Genomic DNA, 18,584 nt, shown 5'->3' on the forward strand with positions numbered 1-18,584 from the left:
TTATCCCCTTTGTGCAGGAGCGTAATAATCCTTGAAGACCAACTGAGTCTGAAAAGCTTTCGTGTCTATGCTTCACTCTTCAGAGCCTTCACTGTTACAGATCTACTCCTTTTGCAAAACACACAAAATCACTAAAACATACATCACAACATTTGCATGCAGATCTCAGCAGTGCTTATCTTTACCTTATCTTTCCCTGATTTGCATGTCTCTGATTTCTTCATTAGACAACTTTCTTTTAATGAGTAAATTAATATACTCAAGCTTGCTGTGTTTTGCTCAAATAATATTTGTTAAAACTCTAGATACCCAAAATTCTCTTTATATTGTCAAACTTGATTAACTGTAGTTGCAACAAAAAATGGCAATTACATTATATATTCATAGTATGCATCATTATGTACTTTAGCTGATTCTTCATAAATATCTAATAACATACTCAATACATTAAATATTAATAGTAGTCTACATACTTAACCCATATTTCTTAAATGAGCTTGTTCCCAGGGGCATGTGGCACTGTAGTAGTGTTGCATGGGACAAGCTAGGAGGAAATCATGCATAAAGGTAATTTTCAAATAATTTTATTTTGTGTGTTTATGTGTCACAAACACTGAATGAATATGCTTATAGTACTTGAATAGAGGTCTTCAAATGAAAGAAGACAAAATGCCCAGAGGTTGATATCTCCAGTGTCAAATAGGTCTGAGCACAGTAGAACAAAATATCTGGCTCCAATGTATTGTGGATTTGAAATTCACTTTTTGATTTTATTACATTTGCCTATGGCTGAGGATAGGCCAGAAGTATGGGAAATGAGAGGTATGGGTGAAGGTGAGAACATTTATTCTGGCAATTAGCAATAGAGTTGACTTACCACATAGCAGCAGCCAAACTGCTTCAGTATCTCACGTTGTTTGTTGGCCCTATTTTATCTTATGGGTTTAGTGACCTTCATGTTTTTGGCAGTGTCTATTAGAACAAGGTATATAAAAATATCTAAAACTCTGTTTCAGTCTATGGTGATGGGGAGAAAAAATTGGATCACTAAGGAATCTAGAGACATTAAGAGGGCAAAAATCACGATCTCCAGAAGAAAGTGAAGATATGAATTGGCAGATGCATCACAGTCAGAGATCTGGGGATCCCATGCAATCACATGCTAAATCTGAATCCTGAGTAGGATTTATTAACACAGTTGACAGGGCAAAGGTGCAGGAGTTCTCCAGCTAAAGGTGGACCTCAACCAAGCTGTGGAAGAGACAGAGAAGAAGATGGTTTCCTGACTGCTCATTAGGAGAGTCCAGAGAGTTATGCTTCTTTTTCTAACCCAGAGCAGCACAGGTGAGAATGGGGGGAAAAAAACCCCTTGTGGCACCTAAAAGAACAAGAGGGAATGGGGTTTAATGCAGGAAAAGGTTTAGGTCTGCATGCAAATATAGTGATCTTTGAAATAATTTGGTCTCATTTGTTCTGCTTGCAATACCTTTCCAACCATCAGAAGGTCTCATCTGTTTCATGGTAGTTTTTTCTGCTAGTGACAGTTCACATCTACATCATTCCCTGTGGAAGGAAGCAGCGTATCTAAAATTCATAAACTATTTACATGGATTCTCTTTCATATTGTTTGAGCTGGATGCAGGTCTGAATGCTGTTAAGAGAATAAAAGCAGGTCACAGTCCTTTTCAGAAGCATTCATACTTGGATATGCATTTCAGAGGTGTTTTTTTCATGACTTGCAGTGTTTGCTCACATGTGCAATTTAACACTGAAGTAGTTCATGCTGAACACCACTACTGGTTTTTACTACCTTTAACATCATCTTTCTTGTATCTGCATTGCTCTAGTATTGCAACGCTCAGTGATACCGGAGTTGTCTGAGATGAAAGTACATCTACCCAGATCCATTTTCCCCATGCATACTATAAAATTGAAGCATTCTTTCTCTCCTCTGTACTGAATTATTTGTGTTAACTCCTCTCATATCACCACCTGCAACTGGTTTCAAACACTCTTTAAGTAGATTTCCTCAGGTAATGACGGCAAACAAGTTCAAGTGTGGTGTACAGGGAGAAGACCCACCCCACCATGGTGCTAGACAGCTGCCAAGGGTGCATGCTTGAGTGGATTCCCTGTGCAATGGAAGTAGGAAAATATCTTACAATCCTAGGGGAACAGAAACAGAAGAGCATCTGAATAGGCTTCACTGCTCAATTTGGTTCAGAATTAGAAAGTAAGACATGGAAGGAGATCAAACAGAAAATCTAGAGCTGTTGTTGTTGTCCTGTGAGAATTAACATAATTCACAGGTCAGGACACACAAATTTCCTTTGTATTTAATTTGTATACCAACATGCCAGGACAGAACAATGTGTTGCATGATATTTCAGGATTGCAATACAGAACCAGTTTTTCTGCTGATATACAATTATACAACTTAGTTTACATCAGTTGATAATCTGACTGGGATCCTTGGTTTTTGGAGATCTGCTTCAAGTTGAAGTGATAGAAAACAAATATAATCCTACTGCTTCATTTTAACATAATATGACAGTCTGATATTGATAATTTCATGACAACAGAAAGTTCAAATTAATTTTCAGACATCTTGGTTCCACAGAAAGGAACTGAGCTAAGAGATGAAACAAAAGGAAGAAAAATGTGAAAACAAATTGCATATCTGCAATTCTGTGGAACAGGTGAGGAACTCCCAGCTATTTCTGACATACGGCCCATCTCAGTAAAGGTTGTGTAAAACACAGCAATCATTACCAAGAAGGGTGAAAGTCCTTGGGCCACCAGCTGCAACATGAAGCTTCTCCATCCACCTCCAGCCTTCCGAGAGCACATTCCCCTGTCAGCCCTCAGTCACTCAAGACAAAGGCTAGCACAAGTGTCTTCCATCAAAGGGAAGGTAAACGTGAGCCAGTAGAATGGCTACAGGAATTGATATCTGCTGCAGAGGATAGTCCCAAACTCCTAGCTAGTCTGGATCTATGGACGCAACTTGTGTTAATTATACTGAATGGTCCAAAGGGTTCTGCTCAGGCTTGCACGACTCTGCAGACATACACTTTTCTGCAGGGCTGATCATAGACTCTTAGAATCAACTGGGTTGGAAAAGACCTCCTAGACCATCAAGTTCAACCCTTGATCTAACACTGCCGTGGTTGCTAGACCATGGCACTAAGTGCCACATCCAATCTCATCTTAAAAAACTCCAGGGACAGTGAATCCACCACCTCCCTGGGCAGCCCATTCCAATGTCTGATTACTCTCTCCATAAAAAATTTCCTCCTAATATCCAACCTAAACCTCCCCTGTCAGAGCTTAAGACCATGCCCTCTTGTCCTACTTCTGGTTGCCTGGGAGAAGAGACCAATCCCCACCTGGCTACGGCCTCCTTTCTGATAGTTGTAGAGAGCGATGAGGTCTCCCCTGAGCCTCCTCTTCTCCAGGCTGAACAGCCCCAGCTCCCTCAGCCTCTCCTCATAGGACTTGTGCTCGAGTCCCTTCACCAGCCTCGTTGCTCTTCTCTGGACCTGCTCTAGCACCTCAATATCCTTCCTGAACTGAGAGGCCCAGAACTGGACACAGCACTCCAGCTGTGGACTCACCAGCCCCGAGTACAGGGGAAGAATCACTTCCTTGGACCTGTTGGCCACACTGTTCCTGATCCAGGCCAGGTGCCATTGGCCTTGGCCCTCTTGGCCACCTGGGCACACTGCTGGCTCATGTTCAGCTTCCTGTCAATCCAAACTCCCAGGTCCCTCTCTGTCTGGCTGCTCTCCAGCCACTCTGTCCCAGCCTGTAGCGCTGCAGGGGGTTGTTGTGGCCAAAGTGCAGGACCCGGCACTTGGCCTTGTTGAACCTCATCCCGTTGGAATCAGACCAGCTCTCCAGCTTGTCCAGGTCCCTCAGAAGAGCCCTCCTACCTTCCAGCAGATAAGCACTCTCCCCCAGCTTGGTGTCATCAAATTTGCTAATGGTACACTCAATCCCCTCATCCAGATCATCAATAAAGATATTAAACAGGACTGGGCCCAGTGCTGATCCCTGGAGGACACCACTAGTGACTGGTGCCAACTGGATGCAGCACCATTCACCACCACTCTCAGGGCCCGGCCCTCCAGCCAGTTCCTAACCCAGCACAGAGGGCTCCTGTCCAAGCTGTGGGCTGCCAGCTTTTTCAGGAGTATGCTGTGGGAGACAGTGTCAAAGGCTTGATGGCAAGAAAGTGCTATCATGCAGAGGCCAGGATCATCCCAGCCAGAACTACTTAGGAGGATACCATTGCTGAAGCTGTGAAATTAATCCAAAAGTGGTTTGTGGCATCGTCCTGCTTAAATATCACTGGCAGCCACCTGAACTTGGAGTCCTAACAGCACTAATGTTGAAACAAAAACACTCCAAGAGGAGATCATGAAAGAACCATCAGCTTCTTCCATCTTCTACTATATCCTTCTTGCCCTGGCTGAGTTCATGACTTGAGCTACATTTACATCTCTTTACATTTACATTAATGAATTTATGGAAGTGGGACATGAGGAGGTGAAGGGAGAGGAACCAGAAATCATCCCTTCTGTCCCAAGTCCTTGAATTACAGCCCAGGCTGTCCATAATCTACAACGCCTAGCAGAAACAGAACAAACCCCCCCCCTCAAAAAAAAAAAAAAAAAAAAAGAGAAGATGAGACAGGAGCCAGAAATTCAGAGCACATAGTTCAAAATGAAACAGTGTGGTTAACGGCCAAAGAAGGCAAGACAAAAGTACTGATTTGGAGCAGGCCCATGGTTTGTGCACCACGGAAGACCTTTGTCTCACAGGTTTTGTCAGGTTGTTCTTGGGAGTCACTTAACATGAACATAACAAATCTGCAACGAGATTCAAATGTAGGTGTACCTCCAGATGAAAGGATTCCAGTAGTGTAAACAGCTACATAGTGTGTTCTTGCACTGTGGAACAGAAGGGGTTGTAAATTCCTTGGCTTTTCACAAAGCCTGTCGTTACAGAGCAGTAGGGTCAAAGGTATGTTTGCTGCCTGGTGCTGGTTATCATCCGGAGATTCACACCGATACTGTGACACAACCTTCCTGGATGCGGGAGTGCCACTGCTGCTGAGGCCACAACCAGCATGGTTTCCTGCAGATAACTACTGGACTTGAGCAGCTTGGGAGAAACAAGGCATCCCTTCAGGCAGTCCCTTCTCCCAGCCTTGGCCAGCCCTGCTCTCTGCCAGAGCCCAGCACTGACCCAAAAAAATTACAGTACTGAAAATTTCCTACATGACTGCCATTTGGTGAGCTGAAATTAGATCAGAGAAGCAAAATATCTCACATTGAGCTGAGTTATGTATTGAGGACTTCTCAGCTATGCGGGTGATGGCAGCTGACTGTCCCCAGCACCACTGCCCATTGTTTATTCCCAGGGTGTTTGCACAAAAGCAAGAAGTGGAGCACTGAAAGCCTGTCTATATCATAATAACAAGCTATTTGATTAATGAGTCATTTGATACATATAATTGTACAGTATCTAGTAACAGAAATGTCTGGAGCTATTCATGAGTCTTGTTTCCTGAGAAAGGCAGAATATTCTGTTTCAGTGAGTAACCTGAAGGAAGAATCTGGGATAACATTACTACTATATCAGTATGCTTAGGAAATACAGCCTCTGAGGGGATACATTATACTGTTATAAAATACTCTTTGGTATGTTTTCACCACAAAGGGGTGATATGCTCCATGGGCTACCTGATAGCTACAGCATAAGAAAGGCTTGTTGCCTTCCACCTCTCAGTTTGGAATAGAGTTGGTGAGAGAGCAGTGTACTGGCCATTCACCTGTCCCTCTCCCCCAGGTCTTGGATGCAGCTGTACCTTTGGGTTCAGGGAGGTTTGAGACTAGAAGAGGAAGAAATGGGCCAGCTGCTGGCTGAAGTGACCTGCAGTGCCTGAACCAGAAGGAAGGTATAGCAGCATCATGGAGTGGAGACAGGCAGGGAGCAGGAATGCGATGTCTGCCATGTCTCAATCACCATTCCCCAGCTTTCCTCTGGGGCCCCTTTGCCCACTGGGTCTGGGTGGTTGTGCCTGCCTCTCTTGGTAGCTGGTTCTCCCCTCTGGTGTGAACATTTCAGTGGGACCTTAGGGTTGCCTTAATCAAGGAATAGAAGGTACTTGAGTTGCTGGGACCAGTTTTTCTGTCACAGTTGTATATAGGCATCTTATATCCACCTCATCTCTAGTGGGAGATGAGAAATTTTTCTGGGATGCAGAAAAAGAGATGATAGGAAGTTTTCCTCCTGTTTGAGTTACCCCACAAACACACCACTAGCCAGGTGCAAATACATGAGGCAGATCATACACACACCTACATACATTATATTAGTAGATGCTCTTCTCTGCAGATGTATTTAGACACAATTTTTCATCTAAACAAATACAAGAAAACCAAATGGAGCCTGGGGACAAATGCATCATGCTGTACCTCAGCATATATCCCACATCAAGCCATTCTTTGAAAAGAGGCATGCCCACCTTGGGTGTTGGCCTTGTGGGCATGCACCACCATCAGCTCCGTGCAAGATGAGAGTGATTTATACAGTACCACTCAGATCTGGTGAGACCATAAGTAGGTGTAACCCTTCCAGCCTTAACGCAGCTTTTACGGTCGCAGCGTCTGAGCAGAGGCGGTGTGCCTGAGCACCTCCAGGTACCTGACAGTCGTCCCGCGCTGCTGCAGGGTGAGAGGTTTTCAGACCTCTCAGACCCGTGAGCGGGTGGGCGGGCGGAGCATCTGTCGCAGCACGACGGCCCTCCCCCGGAGAGCAGCGGGGGCAAGGGTTGCGCTGCAGGGACGAGGGGACCGGAGGGGCGGCGTGATCCCGCGGCACGGCTGCGGGGCCATGGAGGTGGCAGCGGACAGCAGCCGCTTCTCCTACATCTTGGAACTGCTGAAGCGGGACAGGGTAAGGACGGAGCGTGGTTCGGCATCCCCGGGACAGCGCGCGGGGAGGAGAGCACAGCCCGAGGGGAGAGCCGGTTCCCTCCCGAAATGGTTTTTTTTGGGGGGGGCTTTTTGGAGGGAGGTTGAGGGGATGAATGACTCGTCTTTAGAGCTAATGTACTTCGGAGGCTCGACTTATATTTGCCACATGCTTCCGAAGCTGTGGGGTAAAAAAGTTAAAAGAAATAAATTAAATTTCAATGCGAAGTGTCCCTCAGCACAGCACAGTTGGGCATCCGGCGCCTTCACAGCCCTGCCCCTGCTCCGTGTGGGGCGGTCTGCCAGCTCAGGGATGTGGGGTGCGACGGCCAGTGCACCCCTGTCCCTGCGGGATTCTGCTGTGAGCAACTGGCTGTGAGCAACGCTGAAGTGTCTCTCTGAGGAACTGATTCAGAGTTGGCAAGTGTTTTGAGGGAGACTTGCACGTGTCTTTTGTTGAAAAAAGGAGGGAATCCAACTTTTTGTACTTGTGAACTGCTGGTATATACGAAAACCCGGGAGCCCCAAAGACTCCGCCAGTGGGTTTCAAAACACTGAAGCAGTCACAGTATTTCTAAACTTAAAAACAAGTGTAGCAAACAATGGTGCTATTGGAAAGATTGTTTCAAATGCATCCTGGTGACTTTCTAGCATATCTCCAAAGGCTGCCTTTACAGCCTGTTCTTTGTGCACGTCTTTCTCCTCCTCCTTCTCCTCCCTCCCTCTTCTAAAAGTTTTGGATGAACCTTTAGAGCAGGTGAATGAAGTGCTTCCTGCATAATTTTCTTCTCCTTGCCCAGGAGTAACCACGCCTGTGGCCTTAAAGGAAAATTCAGGTGAACAAGTCTTGTTACTGTTCATTTTACATAATAAACAAAATCATAAAGGGGTTCAGGCCAGAAACTACCTTAGCCTGTAATGGCGTGCTCTGTGTGTCCCTTTTCCCACAGTTAAACAGTTTGTGCTTTAATCAGACACCCTCTGGAAGAGCATATGGCTCGGTAGACAGCAGAGTTATCAGAGTAGTGTGAAATATACAAGTTATTCACAAACAGTGCTGTTGTTTATACATGAACAAAAATATTGCCAAGTCCCATCATCACAGACACTTGATGTACTCGAAGAAAAGAGGAGCAGTATCAGCTCTGTGACCTTCACAGACTTTCCATAGTGGCGGTCACTGCTTGACCCTCTCCAATGCCGAGCTCTGAGACCTCTTGCTCTCCACATTTGCCTTTTGCATTTTTTTCCCTTCATACCAGGGTTTTAGATTACATCCACTTTGTAATTTATTGATGTTAACCAGCAGCTTGGAGGTGTTCTGTTGGGATAATTAAACTGCTTTCTCAGATGACATAAATCATGCCTGCAAAAGGACTCTTCTGAATGGTAAACTGTACTTGCTTGAGGCCAGGGTATTGTTGCTTAGGGTTTCCAGAACTCCAGTTTTCCCTTTCCCATTCCCCTACATCAATAAAATTTTTACCATAAAACCTGGAAGCATTAACGTGCTCTGAGTTAACTGCTAAGCATCTTGTCTTTCACTGAACAAAGAACTATTAGAACAACAGGATCAATAAGGAATACTTTACACTTGCACATTCAGCTCTCCATATGTAGGGTCCCGATGGGTCCCAACAGGTACGATGCATCAGCTCTTAGATGCTGGGCATGTGACATCTTTTGGCAAGCATACTGTTTTTCCACTTAGCTTGCAGCCTCTGTCAGGCCTCTCAAACAGGGCAAATCATTATATATCACTTTTCCCCAGGGAATGTCACTTCAAAAACCTATTGTCTCTATTAATGATCTATACTAATTATTCTTCTGTGAGTCTCTTTCACATACACAACTTGCATATTATACCTAGAACAGAAAGGTTCATGTAGCACTTTTAGTCCCAATAAAACAGTCCTTGTGTAATCCATATATCCACAACATCTGTTATATATCCACAATGTCTGAGATATTCTGGGCCTCCAAGGCACCTGTCACGAATGTCACAGAAGCATCTCAGAACTCCAAAATACCCCTGTGAGATAGATTAACAACTAACTGCATTTTGTATCGGAGTCACTGGGGCAGAAGGAGATTATATGACCTTTTTTCAGGACTCTGAAGTATCAGCTCAAATAACAGCAAGGACGAACACTCAACCATCTCAAAATGATGCAATATTCCAGACACAGTCTTAGGCTTCTTCCAACGCCCCATCTTCCCTGTCCCACCCCCAACTTCCTCCCTGTAAGTTGACTTTTGCAGTAGTCAAAACTCACACATAAACCCCCCTCCCCCCAATTATTCACCCAAGCTCCATTTCAAACTGTTTTACTTGCATAGATGTATGGGTTTGGGTTTTTTTAATGAATCTGATTCTCTTGTAATATTAACTTCAAATAATTTTTAGGTGCTATAAAGAAATATTCATATCTGATGGGGTAAATGACACCAATGCTTGCTATCTGTTTCGTAAAACCATTTTCGGGCATTTTTCTGTAACTTAATAAAAACAATAAGCTGATATGTGTGAGTTTCAAAGATAGACTAATGACACTGACACTATCCTTGTGCACTAGCTGTTGATTTCTTTCCCTATTTTTAAATTTTTTTCCCTCACTTGTTTGCTTTGTTTTACCATCTATTCCTACCCTCCACATTGTTTGCAGAAACTGACAATTTGTGGTTCAGGAGGAACAGCTTTAAAACAATTCTCCAGAAAAAGCATGTAGAGAGATAGACACTACTAGAAACAAGCCCTAAACCCCACATGATGTGAACATGAGAAATATATAAAGATAATTTTAAGAACATTTGAAATTCTGCATGCTCTGCACCTGGAACCAGCAGGTGACACTGATTTCTGTCCCTTTCTTCAGCTTGGTTCATATAAAGACTGATGGAAAATTCTCTTGTGGTAGCATTTCAGCTTTTATTGGGGTGAAATTAAGGGATAGAGCCATATAGGGGTCCAAATCCAAACCACATGAGAAGATGGAGAAGGGAAATACAGCATAATTTAGTAGTGGGGGCTGGCAGGTTGCTCTGGGCTGCCTGACTCAGTGGAACTGGAGATCTGTTCCTCATGTTGAAGAAGATAAGGCTTTACGTATTTCTTGCTTATGTGTAGAAAAGCACTTCTTTGGGGTTTGGGTGCCTATGAGGAGGACCTCACCTTTAAGAGTGAATTATTCAATTAACAGAGTATTGATTTACAGCGTGCCAGACTGTGTATATATTGTGAAAGGTGTTTGCACAAAAAGACGACTTTGGTGAAAGAGCACGTAAAGATAACTTGGAGTTCAATTTTAAATAACAATATTAAGTTAGATACTGCAGAGGGATCTGACTTTGAAACCCAGCAGTCAAGAGCAATTGGAATCCAATTTGCCTGTCTTAGCAGCTTTTAATCACAGTTACTTAGCTGAGTTAGTCAGCCTGTGTGACAAAGGTGTGTTTCCACATCTTAGACATGTCCTCATCTTTCCAGTAGCTGGTTCCCTGAAGCATGTTCAAATGCACGGGATCTGACATGGCAAGGGAGAGCTGACAACTCTGTGACAGGGGTATCTACAATCTGAAGTGAAGGAGAGAATGTTCCCCATGTGCTCCATGTGTACTGTCCTTATTTTTCATGTAATACCTTTATGGTATCAGAAATGTAGTCTGTGACTGGTCTTCCTGTAAATTTGATTTTATTATTTTTTTAAAAATGTAAATGTTTTATATTCGAAATCCTTTTGAGAGTAACCTTTACACTTCCTTTCTACTTAACAGTAGTCATTTCTTCACAGGTATGACTCTCTCCTAATTCAGAGCTGGAAGTTTTTGATTTGAATATCATGTATTTTTGTAAAGCTTTTTCATTATAATTTTTTCATTTGCTTGGCAAGTGATTACAATGCGTGAAGGGAAAGAGCAGAGTCCTCTGTGTGGACTGCTGCCTGTCGCTGCTCCTTGGGTCTCCTGCAAGTACTGCTTTCCAGGTGTCCTGGACATGAAGCAGAGTACTGTACATATGGCAGTAAGTGAAAAAGTAAAGATATTCTGAGCCAACTTAGCATACTTTGAGATGTCCTCGTTACAAATCCTACCTAAAGCTGATTGCAGCCCCAATATTCTGACAGTTTGATGAGCATAGCCTTTACCGACTCAGTGCTCTGTGCATAGCAGTGTCATGTGGGACCTTCAAAACTTGTTCAGTTCAGCAGATCAGGCTATGGAATCTGTTAGGAATCCCATCCAAACTTGAGGGTTATGGGCCTGTAGGACATTTTTGCAGAGAAGATAAACAATCCTGAATCAAAGGAGTAGGGACTGATACTTTCGTTTTACAACAAGAAATTCTCAAGTCATAATAGCTTTAAAACACCCAAGGTCTATAGATCCTTGCTGGCTGTTCAGGGTCACATGGTTGAAGGGTAACCGTTGCAAAGACAAAGTTAAGCCTGCATTTCTGAGCCAAAACAGGCACGTTTCTCTCAGGTGACATAAATTCCTGCCTTATTGCTGAGCTAAAAATAGATCTTGGGATGATTGGGAAAATCCTCTGGATAGGAGTCATCTTCAGGACTAAGTAGAGAAGCAAACTGTATCACTGACAATTTACAGAGAGCGGGATGCAGGCTAAAACCCCTCTGCGTCCATCCTGGAAGTAAATACTTACATTGCACAGAGAGAAAAGTGTCTGTGATTGATCCCCAAGTCAGTCATGTTAGCTCAGGAAAAAAAAATCCATCTTCATCCTGCGTATCTCTGCTGTGATGCATTGACTCTACTCTTCAGTCAGAGGAGTGCAGACCATCAGGAAACTGACTGAGTCTTGAGCCATGGTTGCAAAAGCAGCATGAAAATAAATATCTTGAAAAACTTTGGTCTGAGGACCTGATTAAAGAAGGCAGGGGAGGTGTTGGCAGAACCTCCCTGGTGCCTTGGGACAGGTTTGTGTTGCTTCACGCAGTAGGATTGCAACTGCACTGCTTAACAAGCATGGGATTTTTACAGTTCGTTGAAAACCAGTGCTGCGTCCTTCTTGAAATTATGCTGACAGTTAATGGGAATGAGCACTTGGGAGATTGTTGCATAACAATTATTAAATTAACAACCACTTTTAATCTGAGGGAGGAGGGAAAATAAGATGGTAATCCCTACCCATTCCAGTTTCTATCTTTTGCTGTCTTGTGAATGCAAGGCACGCCATAATGCCTGGTCAGATCCTGAAGGATGTGTTAGAACTATTTTGACACTTCCCAGACATTACTCCATGCAAAGGGAGTCCCTTGGGAGCAGAACAGATGTCTAATTGAAATGTGCCTTTAGCTGGAAGCAAAGCAGAAGAGTAGGTCCAAGCTCTGTGGCAGTGTTGGTCTTACTAACCCCTTCTGCAGATGCTAAGGACAGGAGCCTTTTCTGACACTGGTTCCTGCTCTTATCTTTTTAATGTATCAGTGATTCCTAACTGCTGTGTTTTCTTCTTAGCACCATAAAGCTAATGCAAATTTTGACACTGCAAATTTAGTAGTCCTAGGCTGGTGGAGGCTACTAAAAAGGTGTGAGTGCAGAAGGGGAAGTTTTGATCTTTGGAGGCCTTCAAGGACATTTTTACCCATGTAACATCTTAATGTGATGGAGGTGGTAATTACAATCCTGCTGTAAAGTACCCTGAAGCCAGAGCAAACAGGCATACAAACAAGATAATACCTTAATGATCTATTAAGGGATTGAAAAAAGAATCACTCACAAGTCCTGGCATTAACAGTAGTTGGCACTGTAGCCCACGTGAAGGCTGTGGGAGGACAGGAGGAAAATGTGTGCTCCAGGTTTGGCCACACCAGTAACACCCACCTGTGCTGGCACTTCCACCTCTGAAATGAATGCAAAATGATTTGCCTTGCTCTGCTGCCAAAGACAAAATTTCTTCCTACTGTTTCAAAGGCAGCCAAGGGGTCTTTGTTCTAATCTGCAGCTGATCGTTTATCTGGCCCCAAATCAACGACATCCAGTGTCAGCAATGGGTAGTGTGCTATTGTAGACAAGGGCTTATAAAGAGCTGCAACCTTAAAGCCTGCCTGTAGCATCGTTTGGGGATAGTAGAGGTGGTTAAAGAATAGTAAATAGTATAAAGATAATGATTCAGAGGCTTGCAAATCATTACTGAAAATGTAGTTGGAAGGCTGACAACCCATGGCCTTACCAACACATTCTCCCCCCTTCTCAGTTAAGTGACATGTTTCAATTTGAATATGCATACTGTTCATTTACTGGCATTATCAGAACATTTTCAAGCACAGTACTCTCTATTTTTATGAGGGTGGTTTCTAAAGTAAATGTGAAACCTTGTAAGTCTTCTGTAGAAAGTTCTTCTTTGTAGTACTGGACATGCAAAAAATCACCTGCCTTCATGATTTCTGAGTGGAATTTTCCCTTTGAATTTCATGTCCAGACCACCAAAAACCAGGTATAAATAATACCCAAGTAAGACATTTCAAGTATGTTTGTTTTATTGACTCATAGGAAGGGTAATTTTGAGGGAAAATGAACTTATTATCCTGATGTTTGTTTTTTAAATAGGCAAGTAGGTCAAGTTTAGGGTTTGTCAAACTGACAGCATTTCATCATTCTCACAGCTCAAGCTTCATCTGTTTTAATTAACTAAACCTCCTTCCGTTGCATTATGTACATACAGTGTATGCTTTCATTCCAAGTTTCCTTTTTTTTATCCCTTAGCTTAATGCTATATTAACTATTGCATCTGCAATGGTGGTGTCCACACCCTTCCTAAAACCCAGAGATGTTGGAGATTTAAAAGTATTTTTGTTTTTTCTGGCAGATGGTGAAAAGGGTATTTACTATCCCTTTTCCAATGGAAATACACTGTAAGTGGAGAGTAGGGGATACTGACAGTCATAACCACTTCCCCATCTCTTTTTCATCCTGGCTGCCACAAAAGCTGCCTGGTGTGTGCCTCCTGCACCCTTAAAGTGTACGGTCCAGCTGCCTTTCCCACACTGCATGTGTGGTGTTCTTCCCAAAGAAAGCCACACACCTTTCTAACATGGATAGACTGTGAAGAGCTGCCTCTGAGAAACTGCCATGAACAAGTTTACGGCTAAAAATCAATGACCAGGCCAGCAAAGGGCATGCTGTGGTTGGGGTCTACTGCAGACTGCATGATCAGGGGGAGCCTGTTGGTGAGGACTTTTTGCTCCGGTTCAGTTACTTTGTGCTCTCGGGCTCTCGTCCTGCTGGGGGGTTTCAACCACCTAGATATCTGCTGGGAAAGCAATACAGCTGGCTGTAAGCAGTCCAGAAGATTCCTGGAGTGCATTGAGGACAAGTTCCTGGTGCAAATATTAGAAAAAGCAGCCAGAGGAGGAGAAGGGTTACTGAACCTGGTGCTCACCAGTGCAGCTCAGCTCATTAAAAAGGTTAAGATATGAGGCAGCCTGGGCAGTGGACTATTTGGCGGATAAGGAATTGGCTGGATGGATGCAGCCAGAGAGTTGTGGTCAATGGCTCTATGTCCAGGTGGGAGCCAGTGACAAGTGGTGTCCCTCAGGGCTCTGTCTTGGGGTCAGTGCTCTTCAATATCTTTATCAGTGACACAGACAGTGAGATCGAGCACAGTCTCAGCAAGTTTGCAGATGACATGAAGCTGAGTCACGCAGTTGACACAAAAGAAGGAAGGGATGCCATCCATGGGGACCTGGACAAACTGGATAAATGGGCCCAGGATAATCTCATGAAGTTCTACAAGTCCAAGTGCAAACAGGGAAAAGAGTTCACTGAGAGCAGCCCTGTGGAAAAATTTTTGTGAATGAAAAGTTGGACATGAGCCAACATGGTGTGTGCTGACAGCCCAGAAAGCCAATTATCCTGGGCTGCATCAAAACAGCAGGGTGAAGGAGCTGATTATTCCCCACTGCTCTGCTTTAATGAGACCCCATATGGAGTACTGTGTCCAGCTCTGGGGTCCTCAGCACAAGAAGACATGGACCTGTTGGAAGAAGTCCAAAGGAAGGTCACAAAAATGATGAGGGGGCTGGAGCACCTCTCCTGTGAAGACAGGCTGAGAGAGCTGGGACTGCACAGGACAGAAAAGAGAAGGCTCAGTGGTAACCTCACTGTGGCCTTTCAGTACTTAGGCAGCTTATGAAAAAGAGGGAGAGTGAGTTTTTAAGTGGGCAGAGAGTGTAAAAAGGGGAATGACTTCAAACTTAAAGATAACAGGTTTAGATTTGATACTAGGAAGAAATTCTTCAGTATGAGGGTGGTGAGGCACTGGCATAGGTTGTGCAGAGAAGCTGTAGATGCCCCCTCCCTGGAAGTGTTCAAGGCCAGGTTGAATTGGGGGCTGAGCAATCTGGTCTAGTGGAAGTTGTCCCCGCCCATAGCAGAGGGTTGGAGTGAGATGATCAGGACGAGAGGACACGGTCTTAAGCTGTACCAAGGAAGAATTAGGTTGGACATTAAGAAGAATTTCTTCACAGAAGGTGTGATTAGACATTGGAATGGGGTGCCCAGGGAGATGGCGGAGTCACCGTCCCTGGAGATGTTTAATAAAAGACTAGATATGTCACTTTGTGCCATGTTCTGGCTGACACAGTGTTCACTCATAGGTTGGAGTCGATGATCTCAGAGGTCTTTTCCAAACTAATTGATTCTGTGCTCTTTAAGGTCCCTTGCAACCGAAAGCGTTCTACGATTCATTGATTCCTTGACATGGGCACCAAGGGAGGCTATCAATGGCAGGGTCTGAGCGGGAGAGCACTCGATACTCCTGGCCGCCGGGACGGGCGGCATTTCCGGTGCCGCTCGGCGAAAGACAAGAACCAAAACAATAGCCACGAAATCGGCGGCTCCCGCGGGGACCGGAGCGACGGGAGCGGCTGGACAGCTCCGCTCTGCGGCGGCTGCCGCGGGCGCGGCCACCCCGCCCCGCCCCGCCCGCGCTGCCCCGCGCCCGAGCCGCGCCCGCTCCTCGCTCGCCATTTTGCGCCGGGCGCCGCCGTGGGCGCTCCCCGTCCGCGTCCCGGCCGCCCGCCCGGGCTGACGGAGCCCGCCGGAGCCGGCGGAGGAGGAGGCACCGGAATGGAGGGCGATCGGCCGGAGAGCGCGGTGAGCTCGGGGGGAACCGGCGGAGCGCGGCCGCCGGGGCGGGGTGCGTCGTCCCTCCGCTTGAGGTGCGGGGGGCTGGAGGCTGTCTGTCTGTCCGTCTGTCCGTCCTCATGGGTGTGCGCCGACAGCTTCGTGCCCGCCCAGCTGGGAGCGGCGCCGGCGGCAAGCCCCGCGGAGCTGGGACGGCGCGCTGGGCTCGCTCGGAGCCCTTCCGACGGGGCGCGGGGGAAGCGCTCCCGGGGGAAGCGGTCCCGCGGGGAGCCCGGGCGGAGCGGCGGCGGCCCTGGCGCGGGGAGCGGCGCTGGGCTGGGCTGGCGGTGCCTGCACCCGCCGACACCTGATGCTTAGCGGGGCGCGGGGCCAACGGGAACCGTGGGGGCCACGGAATTACTGAAGAGCTGCACCGATCCACGGGCGGATCTTTGTGCGGCAGATAAGGACGTAAATAAACGCATAAACAAATAAATAAATGATGTTCCGCACTCAGAACTATAGTCCTAATAGTTTCAGCCCTTAAATGTGAATTACGCATGAGGAAAGCCTGTTGTTTAACCAGTACTGAGTATCTTGACACTTAGTATCTTTTTTTTTTTCCTCCCTTCCTGAAAAACGAGCAAGCAAGCTAAACATATGGACTCCTATTGTTAAGAAGTATGGTTGCACTCATTCCACTAGGTCCTTGAGTGGAATTAAGACTACTCCCCTCCTTTCCTCCCCTGCAATGCAGACATGACCTAAAGATGAACTGAGTTTGCCTAGTGGCAGTGCTCACTTCAGTTGAAATGAACACTGTCAGTGCTTTCATAAATGTTAATTGAGATTTGTTTGCAGTTTTAGCCAGAGAAGTGCCTCAAACCAGATAAAACTGTGTGGATTTTGGAATTTTGGTGACAGAGCAGTGCCATAAATCTTAATGGCTCGTGTTTTCCTGCGCTTACACTTGTTTCTCCCTCTTTCTATCATGAAGGTTGCCATTAAGGGTATCGAAAGAGAGCTTATCTGCCCAGCATGCAAGGAGTTGTTTACCCATCCACTGATCCTTCCATGCCAGCACAATGTCTGTCACAAATGTGTGAAAGAAATACTTTTTGCATTTGAAGACTCTTTTGCTGATGGAGGCTCTGAATCCTCTAATCAGAGTAGCCCTCGAATCAGAATCGCTGCTTCTAGCATGGACAGAATTGACAGGATTAGTAGATCAGGTATGTAAGAATTTGTGCATGTTTTCCTAATTTTATTAGTATACTGGCTTAAGATGACTGGTATCTGCATTGGTAAAATGGCTTCCCATTACTCCTGCTGCGGTTAGAGAGATGACTTAGGGATAGTGCAAGTCTTGTTCATTTTGTGTCAATAACAATGGGAATATTTTTAAGGCCAATGCGCTCTGTTTCATATAGATTTGTCTTTGTGGCATCCTGTAAATCTTTATAACCATTGTGTTTGTTTTTTTCTGTAATTCAGTTACACCGAAATGCAATAGCATCATGTTCAGTAGCGTATAGATGTAGATTTCAGCTATTTTATTGCCTGTCAGTAGCACGGTTGAGGTAGTTCTCTTGTGTTTCAGCCAACCTCAGTGCAGTAGTTCTGACTTCCTTCTGAGCTTGTAGAGAGACTTTGCAAGTTATAGTTTTGTCCTGCTGATATGGTTTGAAGCTGGCTCCCTGCCAAGTCTCCAAACCTTACCACAAGAAGTCCCCCTTCCCCCCCAAACCTCAGGAAGAAGAGGGAAATAACAACCAAGAAAACCAAAACGAGAGAGAGACAGCTAAAGCAATATATATAAATATATTTACACTTACATTACAGTTATATACAATTGAAATATATATATATAATTTCACAAGGGAAAGGGAAGGGGGAAGGGAAAAGGAACAAAACCAAAATAAAATATATATATATCCTGATTAGTAGCCCAATATCTAGCAACTAAAAGAATTGGCTAAAAAACTATCTTACTACTCTCCTTGGGACAACGGAGAGTCGCTCTGGAACGATCGCCAGCAACCTCCGTCTCCCATGATCGACAAGGCCTGACCAGGCCTCGCTCCCCAACACGGCAGACTCAACAGCAGGGAACCTGCACCTCCAAGCTGCTGGAAGGAAAGAGAGTGAAGGCCTCTCCTCCTTTCTTCTTATAGCCTGGCTTACGTAAAAATCGTAGGGAATACTGGGTAAATCTGGGCCCTTCCTTGGTTACAAAGTGGTCACCAAGGAAGGCCTAGACCAAACTACCACACCTGCCCACTTCATTATGCTTACAGTAAATAAATTCCCATTGATTATGATTACTGCACAGTTGCAGATTTGGAGGACAGATCTCTTTCAGTGTGGTCTGCTCAAAGCTTTAAAGAGCACTTAGCTATAGGACTCCTCATGCTCTTCATGGTATCATATTAGAAAGATTCTTACAACTGTCCGTGTAATTCACAGATGAGTTGATCTTTTTTTACAGAGACACATTGAAAGTGCTTTTTGCATGCT

At 45.0% G+C, this 18,584-nt stretch overlaps 1 protein-coding gene across 3 annotated transcripts in view; it reads left to right on the top strand.

The window, feature by feature from the left end:
• The first annotated feature begins 6,842 nt into the window (after positions 1 to 6,842).
• Positions 6,843 to 18,584, top strand: part of TRIM36 (tripartite motif containing 36) — a 36,494-nt gene continuing 24,752 nt past the window's right edge. The window contains exons 1-2 of one of the 3 annotated variants that reach the window (XM_064642787.1): positions 6,843 to 6,966; positions 17,065 to 17,299. In XM_064642787.1, coding sequence (XP_064498857.1) covers positions 6,904 to 6,966; positions 17,065 to 17,299 — 298 coding nt within the window. In that variant the 5' untranslated portion in view covers positions 6,843 to 6,903. Of the gene's footprint in view, positions 6,967 to 15,941; positions 16,098 to 17,064; positions 17,300 to 18,584 lie in introns of those variants that run through there. The other 2 variants (XM_064642786.1, XM_064642788.1) reach the window with 2 other exon arrangements.

This window comes from Pseudopipra pipra, chromosome Z, assembly GCF_036250125.1.
Source record: "Pseudopipra pipra isolate bDixPip1 chromosome Z, bDixPip1.hap1, whole genome shotgun sequence".
Classification (NCBI taxonomy): Eukaryota; Metazoa; Chordata; class Aves; order Passeriformes; family Pipridae; genus Pseudopipra; species Pseudopipra pipra.